This window comes from Odocoileus virginianus, chromosome 23 (genome assembly GCF_023699985.2).
Source record: "Odocoileus virginianus isolate 20LAN1187 ecotype Illinois chromosome 23, Ovbor_1.2, whole genome shotgun sequence".
NCBI classification, from domain to species: domain Eukaryota; kingdom Metazoa; phylum Chordata; class Mammalia; order Artiodactyla; family Cervidae; genus Odocoileus; species Odocoileus virginianus.
In genome coordinates, this window is record NC_069696.1 from 49386208 (window position 1) to 49400750 (window position 14543).

A 14543-nucleotide genomic window follows, 5' to 3' on the forward strand; every position below is an offset into this window, starting at 1 on the left:
TTTGAAAATTTTGTTCACATAGAAATACAAGCCTAAAAACAGCACTATTTTTAGAGGCAATTTCATAACAGAAAAAGGCAATGGTAAGAGTTCAAGTGATAGAAATGACTTAAACAAAATACCTTCAAGAAAGGAGGAAAAACATATAGAAAATTTTCTAAAAATTTAGCACCATTACCTCAATGAATGAACAAATTTCAAGATGTGGAAATTACCTAAGAATCACAAATATTTCTCAAATAATCTGTTTTTATATTTAGACTTTCAAATTATATAGTAAATTTTCTTATTAGGAAATAAGAAAATAACATTGACATAAAGTTATTTTACAAAATAAAATGCAACTTCCTAAAGAACAGTGACTACTGAATCATTACTAAGAAAATTTTTTCAACATTACGCAATTTAATTCCTTATGTAAACTTTTCTCAAGATAGATACTGTGTTACAAATAAGACACAATCTGGTGTGAATGCATTTGCCAAAAACATTTGATCTTCCTAGTGCTTTTCACTTCTTGGTAAGTTTCTTCAGCATTCCTGAGCCCTTTCCTGAAACCATGTAAAAAGTACCACTCGAAGAAAAAACAGACGTAAAGCTGACTTTTTATTTTTTTAAATACCTTCTTACTGAAGGCTGCCAGCAATATTATCAAATTATATCTTGTAATTAAGTAGTATACGGTTCAATGTGAGGATATATAGTTTTTCAATGAATAAATGTAGTGTCAGCACAGTAGAGTTCATAGGATTTATTTTAAATGATTGCTGGTTTCTGATAATTAAAATCCACAACTCTATGGCAGCAGTTACAATATAATACATTATAGTTCTCTGAAAGATCAGCTTAAAGTTATAATGATGGAATATAACTTAACAAAATACAAATGACATCTATGGCATAAGACTCCACAGTTAACTAGCTAATCAAAGAAAAACATCAGAGAAAGGCCTTGAAAAAGAAAGCATGTTTCATGTTAGAAGAATTTATCCTTTTTCTTCCTAAAAATGGCTAATTATGAACATAAAAATGTTTGAATGAAAGACCCTAAAATTCTGAGAAAATAATTAAACTTCAGATGCAGTAAGTGATGAAGTCACACTTAACAAGCTGAAAATTAATCTGTTAGCAGCCAGAAGATACAAGTGCTCATTTTTAGAGAAGTAAAGTTTATTACATTTGAAACAATACAGCAGAAATCTCAAAAGTTTACTCATTAAATATAGTTTAATTCTTACAAATCTCCTTTTGAAAATGCAATTCATATATGCTGCAACCTCTGAAGTTTGAATTCAAAATGAAGCATGAAGGCAGCAATCAGGAAAAAGCAGAGAGGGCTTTGTCAAATACCTGTACAAATCCGTACATGCCTCTTCTGTCTGTGACACAGGAGGAAAAAACGGGACTCGAAACATATCCAAGAAAACGGAGAAAAATACACTACTACTTGAGGCAGACCATGCTAAAAAATAATTTACAATGATCAGTTTGCATTTATGATAGTTGATAATGCCTTTAGTTTGAACCAATGAAATGAAGGTTAAATTAAATTTTGCAGTATTTGCTCAGCCTTTTGTACTAAACATTAGTTCATCTGAGAAGTAATAAGATTGGAAAAGCAAATGACCTGATCCTTTTCATTATGTGTATCATTTTCTCAGTTGTACTAAATGCAAACAAATCAATACAGCATCAAGATTTTTCACATATTTAAAATGAAGACTAATGACTTGTGAAGGTAGACTGTGTACCATGTATATTTAACAGATGAAACCTGCAATTACCATCAACTCAACTTTTAAAATAACACCAAGATATACAAGCCAAAATAAACATTTGATTTAAAAATTCTGCTATTCAAGATACTCAGGTATCTTTTTTTTCTCATTGAGATTGATATGGGTTGGGTCTTTTAAAAACCTGAAGAGGAGTTGGTAAGAGGAAAAAAATCCTCAATGCTTTAAAAACTTCAACTGTTAGGAGTCCATACAACTACTATGCTGGCATGAAAACAGGTATTTTTTTTTCCCCATCACAGGACCACTCTCCCATAGAAGTACTTCCTCTAAGCCAGCTACATAAAGATGTAAATCAGCTTACCCATGATTAAAACTGAAGTAATCCTTCAAAAATAAGAGCATGACACCTCACCCAAAAAGATCTTTTAAATCATTGCTAGCTGAACTGCTACTGGTCATAGTAGTTGGCGGCTGTGCAAAGTTCTGTGGGTTAAAGAAAGGATTAGCCTGCATTCCGAAGGCAGACTGTCCCATCACGTTCACCTGTGTTCCCATTACTGAACTGCCCGTACCTGGAGACCCTTGAGGAGGTACAAACTGATTAAGCCACTGATTTGGTTTCTGCTGTGATAACTGGTTCATGCTAACTTTGGGTTTCTGAGGGCCAAAGAGATTATTAAGAGCAGACATATCTGTGGGTCTTTGCTGAGTCTGCTTTCCCCCTGCAGGAGGAACACTCACAGCGCTGAAGTTTGGCAAGGTGGAAGGTGCTCCCAGAGTCATCTTGCTCACTCCGGGTGTGCTTGGACTACTGAAGAAGTTCTGGTTTGTATTAACTGGCATGTTGAATCCTGAAGTCTGAAAGCCCATGTTAGCATTTAGGCCATTTGTTAAATTTCTCTTTGTATTGTCAATTGGTGTAGAAAACATCATGCCAAGGCCCGTGGAAGGAACAGAAGTGAAGGAACTTGAAGCAGAAATTTTAGGGGTGCTAACAGAAAGACTGGTCAAAGATGACATGTTATCCATCAACGTGTCTGTCAGGTCCTTAGTCTGAAAAATACAAGGAAGTTACTTTACTCCAAATTACTTTAAAATTAGTAAAACGCTTGATAAGTTTTATTATAAAGGACAAGTTAAAATTAAGCTCGTCTACACTGAGACAGCAAACTACACAGCTCACAGGCCAAACCCAGTTTGCCACATACTTAAGGCTCTTTAAAGATGAACATTTGCAACGATTTGATGACAGGAAACAAAACTTTGAACTCCAATGAAATGAAATGTTGTCTCCCCCACTGTGCCTCCACCAAAAAGCAGAACTGCATCTTTCTCATTAGATCTGTATGACAGAAAAGGATGCTGCTGCTGTTTAGTCGCTAAGTTGCGAGCCTCTTTTGCAACCCCACGGACTGTAGCCTGCCAGGCTCTGTGGGATTTCCCAGGCAAGAACACTGGAGCAGGTTGCCATTTCCTTCTCCATGGGATCTTCCCAACCCAGGGATAGAACCCGGGTCTCCTGCATCGGCAGGCAGATTCCTTATCAGTGAGCAACCAGGGAAGCCCCACAGAAAAGGATACTTTATTATTTTTGTATTTTGACTTTCATCACAATTGTGTGGAAATTTAGTTTTCTAAATTTCTTTAAGTACCTACAAAATACTTTATTTTGCCTATTGGCCCACAAAAATTTTTCTCAGAGGGAAAAGTTTAATGATTAGGAGACAACAACAACAAAAATAATTTAAAGAAAGCTTTTAAGATAAAAAGTTATTTCTGAAACCAGTAACAGTGTAAACTTTCTCCAAGCAGAGAACTTGATCACTGTCCTTAAACCAGCACCTAAAACGGTGCCTGGAACATAGAAGGAAATAAATACTGGTCAAGACATATAGGTAAGAATCCCTAAATCAAGTTACAAACATGACTATAAAAATTACTTCTTGCTCAAAAATACATAAATGCATGAACATAATATTCCTGGTCAATTCAAAGTGAGTAGAGTTGAATTAGTATCACAGACCTAGTATTTTTAAAGAACCATCCCATTAATCTAGCTTCTTCTTTATTGGCAATAAGCACTATCACAAAACATCATATATTAGGTAGGTTATTGAGGAGTTGCTGGAAAATCCTTTATGCCCATACTTCTTAGAAATTTCATATTAAAGTATTCTCTGAAATACATTTTCATAAAACACTAGTAGGTAGACTAGGTTCTATACTACCTTACTCCTTAAGAGTAGTATGCTTGAATTACACACAAAAAATGAACTCTGACCTGCTTGACTGGAGCAATAGGTGTGTGAACTTGAGGTTTAAGAGGCTGCTGGCTTTTCAACTTCTGTGCCTGTTCCTGTTCTTTTGCTAATTTTTGTTTTTCTTCGAGTGTAAGTGATGCCTTAAAACAAAACGACAGCAAAAAAAAGTTAACTGACAACTTTCATAATTTCATTTGTAAACCAGAACGTTGCTTTTTCGTATGTTTGACAATACCATTTGACAATACTTGACGATACCAAGTAGTTTACGAACGACTGTATTGGTGACTGCCACAGTAGTATAACTAAAGTCAGTTACATGTTAGTTTTGTGGGTTTTCTATTTGGTTTTTTCCTTTTTCAATATATACCTTTCATTTTTTTTTTAATTGGAGGATAATTGCTTTACAATGTTCCATTAGTTTCTGCTATACAACATGAATTAGCTATAAAATTGGGAGATTCTTGTTCAGCTATTTTTATCTTACTCCAAAAAATATTTTAAGAACTCATCAAAAGCTAAGTAAGAAATAAACAACTTTTTTAAAAGAACATGAACGAACATTTTTGATACTAATGTTTGCATCAAATTCAGTGTCTTTTTTCTTAAATCTACTTTGCCAACCTTTAAGCCCACAGAATGTCCTCTTACAATTCTGTAAACCAGTGTCTTGGTTCTACACATACAGGTCCTCATACATGTTGAATGAATAGAAGAAAACTGCCCTTAGCGAAATTCAAAGTGGACATATTTTTTATATTGGGTGCTAACCAATATTTCAAGTGGAAACTATAGTTTTATAGTTTATTATTCAAAATCAGGAGCAGAGAAGAGACACTATAGAATTTATCAAGAGATGTGACTGGCAAAGTACAATAGAAAGGACAAGAAGTCAGGCAACCTAGAAACATTACCAGTGTGGGAGAATGAATAATAAAGGAAGTTAAAAATATTAAGCATGTTTATTCTCAACATGGGTTAGGTCATGATCCACTGATAACTTTTCAATTTCATAAAGATAATTAAAGAATGTTTCCATTAAGCTAAATAGTATTTCTCAACAAAAAATTTATGGTTTATAGAAGTCATATACTATAAACATGAATGTCAAAAGAACAGTAAAGAAACCTACTCTTTTTTGTTTATTCTGTAACCCATCCTCTTTATTTTCGGATTCACCACCAGTCAGAAGGTCTGCGCCGATGTTGTTAAAGACTTTGTCAATCTGCTGAAACAGAAAAAAATCAACTAGTTGAACAACGCGCAAAACTTGACTACTTAAAGATCAGATGCTTCAGAAATGGAGCACACTGTCAAGCACTTTTTTCCCCCCAAAATTAGAATAATCTAAATATCTTCTTACCTGAGACCCAATATTTGTAACTTTTGTCTCCTCAGAAGCATTCATTTGATTTCCTATATCCAAAGATCTGCAAGAAAGAGATGAGTTATGACAAAGTTATAGTTCACCCATAGAATTTATTACAACCTAAACAAACTGCAACTTCATTAAGGAGAGTCATAATCTTTTTCATTATTTACTACTATTAGTGTCTGCCTGCCCCTGCAAGTAACATTTGTATACAAGTCTTTTTTAAAAACTAAACATTTGAGATTGACTGGTGAATTTACTCAGGGTGTCATAAAATCATGCAAGGACGGGTCCTACCATTATGAGAGTTCAGAGCTTACTGAGAGACAAGATTCAATATGGGAACTTAACATGGTTAAGTTCAGAATCTAAGCTTCTAACAATAAATTCTATAATCACTGAATGAAAGATGTGTGGGCAAGATCTATGCCTTGAAAAACAGGTAAGATTTATTTAGATAGGAAGAAAAAAAAGAAGGTTCATCAAGTATAAACACTGCATAGAAAATTTCTCTGTTGTAATTTTTAAAGATTTTCAGGGTTCCTATGCCAACATAAGTCAATCCATTAACAGCATATATACACACACACACACACACATGGTATGTACAGATGTATGTATCTCACAGAATATTTAGCATATACAAATGCCTACTTCATGTCTTTCTACATCTTGGTATTTACTTTCATAAAGCCTTTATCTTACACTGGAGAAAGACCAAAAAACCTTCTTTTGGAGGATCTGGCTTATGACTAGTATCAATTTTACTGATTCAGATGTCTTTGGCTCAGGATTAAACATTAATGGGCATTCTAAACTCATGTGTTTTTCTTTGGAGCAAAGAATATAGTGAAGACTTAATCATAAAACTGGCATTTTCTATTGAATAATTTTCATCTTCCCCCTCATTCTTTGTATACTAGTATTTTGCAAATAATTTAGAAAATCCTCTCCATAAGACACACACAAAAAAGAGGTGGATGCTGTGGTACTACACATGGAATGAATTCTCTGTAAATGTTTCAAAGGTTAGATAAAAGAGAAAGGGAGACATCAAAACACCAATATTTCACAGATTTGAAAAAAACTTTTAAGTGGTGCTCTTGATGATCAGCACCCTGACTTTAAAATGCTGGTGGCTAATATGACAAGAGATTTTTCTCAGAAACAGAATTTTCATTATGTAGAGAAAACATTAAGATTATATCATGTTATGCTTTTGTATTTAGAAATAACATCAGATTTTCAACAACATTCTATTTAAACTCAGTTTAACTTAATCTGCTGAAAAATTTTTACATGCTTTACATACATATAGTCAAATTGAAATCCTTCAGGTTTTCTCATCCATATTCTAGGAAATCAGCCATGACATAACTTTAATGTTACTCCTGGACCATGTGCAATTCATATTCAACCTACTTACTTCTGCTGTTCTTGCATTATATGAAGTTGCTCCAGTTTAGTCTTATGTTCTGACTCCAATCTATTAAGCATCTCTTTTATGACGGAAATGAAAGAATTGAACTGGTATAATAAGAAATTGATATAGTTATAATGTTTCAAGTGAGCAACAAAGTAATCTAATAAAAAAATTCAACGAGTTATTCATAATATTCTCTATTTTTACCAGAATATGATCCATAGATCTGATGACACAAGAATAGATTATACATATTTTAGCTCAGAATATCATAGCAAGCTTTTACAGTATCTTTGTACACTGGTGATATTTTAAGTTCCAGAAAACATTTCACAATAAGTTTTATATTCTGAGCTGTCTAACAGCTATTATTAGTCAGCAGTCTTAAATAAATTCAACTTCACCAATTATTACACATTGATTTTTTTTAGACTAATCCAAAACTGACCACCTAATATGTGCATATCTGAACACAATCTGTGTGCATGTGTGCATGTTAAGTTGCTTCAGTCGTGTCTGACACTTTGCAACCCCACAGACTGCAGCTCGCCAGCTCCTCTGTCCATGGAATTTAACAGGCAAAAATACTGCAGTGGGTTCCCATGCCCTCCTTCAGGGCACCTTCCCAACCTAGGGATTAAACCCACATCTCTTCTATCTCCTGCTTGGCAGATGGGTTCTTTACCATTAGCACCACCTGGGAAGCCCACAATCTGTTTAACGATGCATAAAAAATTACTCTTTATTCAGATCATTATAAAAATGACATGTTTGGCTAAAATAAACCTTGTTTTCTAAAAAGCTAGTAGAAATATTAGATATACATAATCTAACTTACAAATAATTGAAGTTCATAAGGATGCCCAACTCAATGTCTAAACATAGTTCAAGTTTTAGTTAAAATTTAGTTAAATAATTTTTATGGTACTTCAGAAACAACTTATTTCAGTAATACCACATATTACAGGAAGACTCTAGAAACTACTTTCTTCCCTCCCCAAATCCAGTAGTCATATACACATGTAAGAGCTGGACCATAAAGAAAGCTGAGAGCCGAAGAATTGATGTTTTTGAACTGTGGTGCTGGAGAAGACTCTTTAACAGTCCTGTGGACTGCAAGGAAATCAAACCAGTCCATCCTAAAGGAAATCAGTCCTGAATATTCACTGGAAGGACTGATGTTGCAGCTGAAACTCCAATACTTTGGCCACCTGATTTGAAGAGCTGACTCACCGGAAAAGACTCTGACGCTGGGAAAGCCTGAAAGCAGGAGAGGAAGTGGCAGCAGAGGACGAGACGGTTGGATGGCTCAGTGGACATGAATCTGAGCAAGTCCCAGAGCTGGTGACGGACAGGGAAGCCTGGCGGGCTGCAGTTCATGGGGTCGCAAAGGGCTGGACACGACTGAGCAACTTAACTGAGTGACGGAACAAGGCTTTCAATAATCCCTCATTCTAACTAACATACTCCTTACTTTGAATGCAAAGAGCACTTTCTTCATATACCTCTTCAACATATTTTTCCTTGTTTTACCAATGTTTATATGTAATATATTTATACATTCAATGCCGATAAAAGAGTAAGCAGAATAAAGCACAAAAATATTCCTACCTGATTGAGATTAAGATTGTTTTCAATACTCAGGGGAATCAGATGAGGCAATACTTTTCCAGCCAGCTGCTCTTTGGTGATTCCCAACTTCTTATGGGTAAATGTACATTTGTAAATACCTGATTTTAAAAAAAAGAATAAAACAAATGTTATAATTCAATACTACAAAATTAATAGAAATGAGAAAAACAATGTAGCTATATAAAATCTCTTGATAATCAGTTCAGTTACAAATTTTTCCTTATCAATCCTTTGAAGAAGAATGTTCTTACATATGTATCAGAATGATTTCAGCTTTACTGTCAGCTTAGATTTAACATACCATGACACACTCATCCCATATTCTTTGCCTTGAAACAGTGTAACTATAAAAGCCTGTATTTTTTTCTTGGTAGATATACCCATCTGAATGCAGAATTCCAAAGAATAGTTAAGGAGAGATAAGAAAGCCTTCCTAAGTGAACAATGCAAAGAAATAGAGGAAAACAACAGAATGGGAAAGACTAGAGATCTCTTCAAGAAAATTAGAGATACCAAGGGAACATTTCATGCAAAGATGGGCACAATAAAGGACAGAAATGGTATGGACTTAACAGAAGCAGAAGGTATTAAGAAGAGGTGAAAAGAATACATAGAAGAACTGTACAAAAGACCTTAATGACCCAGATAACCACGATGGTGTTTCACTCACCTAGAGCCAGACATCTTGGGAGTGCGAAGTCAAGTGGGCCTTTGGAAGCATTACTACTATAAACAAAACTAGTGGAGGTGATGGAATTCCAGCTGAGTTATTTCAAATCCTACAAGACAATGCTGTGAAAGTGCTGCACTCAATACGCCAGCAAATTTGGAAAACTCAGCAGTGGCCACAGGGCTGGAAAAGGTCAGTTTTCATTCCAATCCCAAGAAGAATCCCAAGAAGAGCAATGCCAAAGAATGTTCAAACTACCACACCATTGCACTCATTCCACAGGCTAGCAAAGTAATGCTTAAAATTCTCCAAGCTATGCTTCAACAGTACGTGAACCGAGAACTTCTAGATGTTCAAGCTGGATTTAGAAAAGGCAGAGGAACCAGACATCAAATTGCCAACATCCGTTGGATCACAGAAAAAGGAAGAGAATTCCAGAAAAAATACTTCTGCTTCATTAACTATGCTAAAGCCTTTGACTGTTTGGATCACAATAAACTGTGGAAAATTCTTCAAGAGATAGGAATACCAGACCGACTACCTGCCTCCTGAGAAATCTGCATCCAGGTCAAGAAGCAATAGCCAGACCCGGACATGGAACAACAGACTGGTTCAAAATTGGGAAAAGAGTATGTCAATGCTGTATATTGTTACCCTGCTCATTTAACTTCTATGCAGAGTACGATCATGTGAAATGCCAGGCTGGATGAAGCACAAGCTGGGATCAGGATTGTTGGGAGAAATTTCAATAAACTCTGCTAGGCAGATGAGACCACCCTTGTAGCAGAAAGCAAAGAAGAACTAAAGAGTCTCCTGATTAAGGTGAAAGAGAAGAGTGAAAAGGCTGGCTTAAAACTCAACATTCAAAAAAGGAAGATCATGGCATCTGGTCCCATCATTTCATGGCAAATAGATAGGGAAACAATGGAAACAGTGACAGACTTTATTTTTTTGGGCTCCAAAATCACTGCAGATGGTGACTGCAGCCATGAAATTAAAAGACACTTGCTCCGTGGAAGAAAAGCTATGACAAAACTACACAGTGTATTAAAAAGCAGAGACATTACTTTGCCAAATGTAAATGGACAAAGGTCCATTTAGTCAAAGCTATGGTTTTTCCCGTAGTCATGTATAGATGTGAGAGTTGGACATAAAGATGGCTGAGTGCTGAAGAACTGATGCTTTTGAACTGTTATGTCGCAAAAGACTCTAGAGAGTCCCTTGGAGAGCAAGAAGATCAAACCAGTCTATCCTAAAGGAAATCAATCCTGAATATTCATTGGAAGGACTGATGCTGAAGCTCCAATACTTTGGCCACCTAACACGAAGAGCTGCCTCATTAGAAAAGACCCTGATGCTGCTAAAGATTGAAGGCAGGAGGAGAAGGGGACGACAGAGGATGAGATGGTTGGATGGCATCACCAACTCAATGGACATGAGGTTGAGCAAAGTCCGGGAGATGCTGAAGGACAGGAAGCCTGGTGTGCTGCTGTCCACGGGCCGCAAAGAGTCAGACACGACTGAGCAAACGAACAACAACGATAGTCCAGTAAAAGCCTACTCGAATCAGGTATAGTTCTTACAGTGTAGCAGTAAGGCTACAGAAATGTCTGTATTCTGAACACAACTAAATATATATTTCAGACTACTCACTCAAACTTAAAAGTGTCTAAGGATAGGTCCTATACCTTTATTCACTTTAACCAATCAGACTCAACATCTCTGAACTTTAATAATTTAACTCCACACAATCCTTCACTGTTGTCTTTCATATTTACTCAACTTTCAAGACCCTGCTGTTATACCTATTTCACAAAGCCTTCATTTGGTAAACTGAGCACATTTGCTCCTCAATCTCTGTATGCTTTCATGGAGTAAGAGTTTTGTATATAATCTAAAGATTTAGAACACACCACCTATTAATTCTCCAGTTAATGCACACTTCACTTACATACTCGAAGAACTCTGTATGCTCACTAAATGCTTGTTTGCAGAAGACTATGCTCATTACTTTCCCTTCAGTTGGTCTCACTGAATTCTCACAAAACTCCTATAATGATATTATTTTACCCTTATGTGACAGATAAAGAAACTTTTCAAAGTCAATCCAGGAACTGGCACAGCCAGAATTGGGGTTAGGGCTCTTTTCACTGTGTCAAACTCCTTGTCAAGAAGACTAATTTCCTTGGGCTCAAAAGTTTCATAATGTATCACAAAAATTCTGTGTCTACAGAGGTCCACAACAGATTACTTACTGACCATTCCTATAAATATTTACTGAGGATTTTCTATAAATCAGGCACTATAGTAGGTATTTCAGATACATGGCTGAATAACATAGATTTTCTTCAAAATTAACACAGAACTTCAAGTTTAGTAACTTGTTAATGTTTATGTGATTCTACCACTAATAGTATAGCAGACCCCAGCATTCCCAGATTGGACTTCAACTATTCATAAATAATTTCAGAGTTTTTTTAATAGAGTGATTTATAATTCGCAGGCTGGTGGACTAGAAGGTGCTATAAGGCTCATAATGCTTTACCACACTCAGCACTGAAAAACATGCTCATGTTTTGTTGTTGCTGCTTAGCTGGTAAGTTGTCGTCAGCTGTTTTGCAACCCCATGGGCTGTAGCCCACCAGGCTCCTCTGTCCAGGGGATTTTCCAGGCAAGAACACTGGAGCGGGTTGCCATTTCCCTCTCCAGGGAATCTTCCCGACCCAGGGACTGAACCCATGTCTCCTGCATTGGCAGGTGGGTTCTTTACCAGTGGGCCACCATGGAAGCCCTGGGTTCGTATTTAAACATATCTAAATTAAGAGCCAACTCTACCACTTTTTAGCTGTATAATCTTGAATAACTTACTTCATTTATCTAAACCTCAGGTCCTTATTGTAAAACAGAAATAAAAGTACCAAATCTCATTAGATTTTAGAGAGGACAAAATAAGACAATACAGAAAAGACTTAGCAGAGTGCCTCTTATAAATTGGGTAACAAATAAACATTAGGTATTACTATTATGATTGGTATCAGCTTTTCAAGTAGCTTTGTTTGCCTGTCTTATTTAGTATCATTTTTAGAGGGAAAACTACATGTTATCATGACATTTGTGAAGCTGGGATTCCCAAATGTTTTTATTCCTTTGTAAATGTCAGGTACTACCACTTTTGCTAAAATTAACAGAGAGAAGAGTTATATCATGGCATTTACACCATCATTCTTCAGTTACTGAATGCTATATACATGAAAAGAGAGCAAAATGGTTTTACAGACTGAGAAATTTACTTGCATGATTATAAAACAGTAAAGTAGCATCAAATGACATTAAGTTTTCAGCTACCTAAAATTCCCATGAGGACCGCAGGTTCCTTGGATGGAATTTGTTGTAAGAAGGGTAGAATATCATCAAGTACAAACCATTTATCCAAGTATTCCAAAATCTTTCCTAAGCACACTAATGAATTTACACGTACCTATTAAAAGAGGTAAACTGAATTAGTCATTTAAAGTCTTCACAAGCTAGACCAAAATATTTTAAGCATGAGTATAATCTTCATATATGTTAAAATCTCAAAAATGAAAGAAAAGTTAAAAGCTCTCATCCTTTATTAATGTAGAAAATTCACATACTTATAAATTCCCCTGATTTGTTTCAGAAAATTTATGATTGCTTTACTAGGATACTAAGTAGCTAAAGGCAAAGAATGATTTTAATTTCATGTCATTTTAAATAAAGTAATTAGGATTTGAGAAGCTTTACTATATATTTGCTTACCAAGAATATTTTCTTGAGGTCATCTGAACTATAAAAAAGACTACATTCTCCCATCAAATGATTAATTTTACTGGGCCTCCAGTATTTTTCTCTAATTCATGTTCAAGTCATTCTTAAATATTTTAACAATATGTGGAAATTCTATCTGCCTTACCTGAAGTTTTATATTTCTAAATATGTTTTTAATATAGTCACTAACACCTGATATTTAGGAGCTCTTTTATCAAAATTTTATCTATAGTCTCTTGACTAGTTTGATAAATATTTCACACCCTACTTTCTTCGCTACCATTTGTTAAGATAGAATACTTTGAATCAGGATCATAATATCAACATAAACTAAAAAAAGCAAAAAACAATTTAGGTGGTTAAAAAAAATAAATTGTGGCTTAAAGCAAAAGAGGATTAAGAAAAAAATTACTCAAATTTTCTACTGAAGCACTAACAGACAGGGAGTAATGTCAGGGATGCAATACTATAAAATTATATATCTAGGCAAACTACAGCTATTGTTCACTTTCACTGTACTATTTATAGGTTACTTAGAGCCAGGATGAAATATATGAACAAACTGTAAAAAGATTACTAAACAATAAGAAAATTACTAAGCCAATGAGAAGTGAGAGACAAATAAAAATATGTAATTACTTACAGCAAGGGAAGATGTTTGCAGACATGCATTCTTAATTCTTGGTATCAAAGCATTTTTCATTGATGGGTAGTCTATAAGATTTGCAAAGGTTGGAATGATGTTTAGACAGAGTTCCTATTAATAAAATAAACTGGATCAATCTCAGAGAAATACGTATTAAAAAGCATTTTGTATTTGCATGGTTAATTTTGTCACAGTCTGAAATAAACTCTTATCTATCATTTGATCCTTACAACGGCTATTTGAAAGAAAAATACTTATTATCAATTTTCTACTTTACAGATGAGAAAACAGGCTCAGAAGACCTCACTCACATTCATGCTACGTCATACAACTAGCATATATACCAAAATCTCCTGATAACATTCGTAATTTCTTTCTCTGAAAACACAATTCATTTAATTTTAAAAATAGGAACATCTTAAAAAAACAAAGTAACATCTAAGTTTTGCTATCTCTCACGAGAGAAAAATCAAATATTATACTAATTCATGTAAAACTATTCCTTCTAAATAATGAATTTCTTAGCTGTTACAATATCCATATGCTGGAATATAATACAAACATTTTAAAATATACATTCAAAGACTGTTTAATAATATTGAGGATAAATGTAATAAGACACTATTATACCATTCCAATTTTTAAAACACATATTTGTCTACAGACTTGGGAAAAAGAACTGGAAGGATATGTCTGGAAATGTTAACTGAACTGTGGGCACCTCTGAGAGAGGATTTAAATTTTCTTTATATTGATATTTTCAAGTATTTCTAAAATCTGAAACCAAAGCAAATATAATGGATAGAAATAGGAAAAGTCATTTAAAACAATCTTGTTAACTAACGTTATGTCACAGTGTAAATGACTGGAACTGGGAACTCTGAATATAATAGAGGAAAGGAAGGATGATGGAGGATTAAATGAGATAAGAAAAAGAACAGGAAATGGCTTGAGAAAAAAACTGGCTGAAGAACCCACATCTCAGATATCTTATAAGGCAGAATGATTCTT

General features: G+C 34.8%; 1 protein-coding gene across 3 annotated transcripts in view; it reads right to left on the bottom strand.

Moving 5' to 3' along the window:
• Positions 1-736: 736 nt before the first annotated feature.
• SCYL2 (SCY1 like pseudokinase 2) overlaps positions 737-14543 on the bottom strand; it is a 56894-nt gene continuing 43087 nt past the window's right edge. For 2 of the 3 annotated variants that reach the window (XM_070454093.1, XM_070454094.1), the window contains exons 11-18: positions 13530-13643; positions 12443-12575; positions 8407-8525; positions 6799-6899; positions 5364-5430; positions 5133-5228; positions 4021-4140; positions 737-2792 (exon numbers count right to left, since the gene is read on the bottom strand). In XM_070454093.1, coding sequence (XP_070310194.1) covers positions 2148-2792; positions 4021-4140; positions 5133-5228; positions 5364-5430; positions 6799-6899; positions 8407-8525; positions 12443-12575; positions 13530-13643 — 1395 coding nt within the window. In that variant the 3' untranslated portion in view covers positions 737-2147. The remainder of the gene's footprint in view (positions 2793-4020; positions 4141-5132; positions 5229-5363; positions 5431-6798; positions 6900-8406; positions 8526-12442; positions 12576-13529; positions 13644-14543) is intronic. The other variant, XM_070454096.1, reaches the window with a different exon arrangement.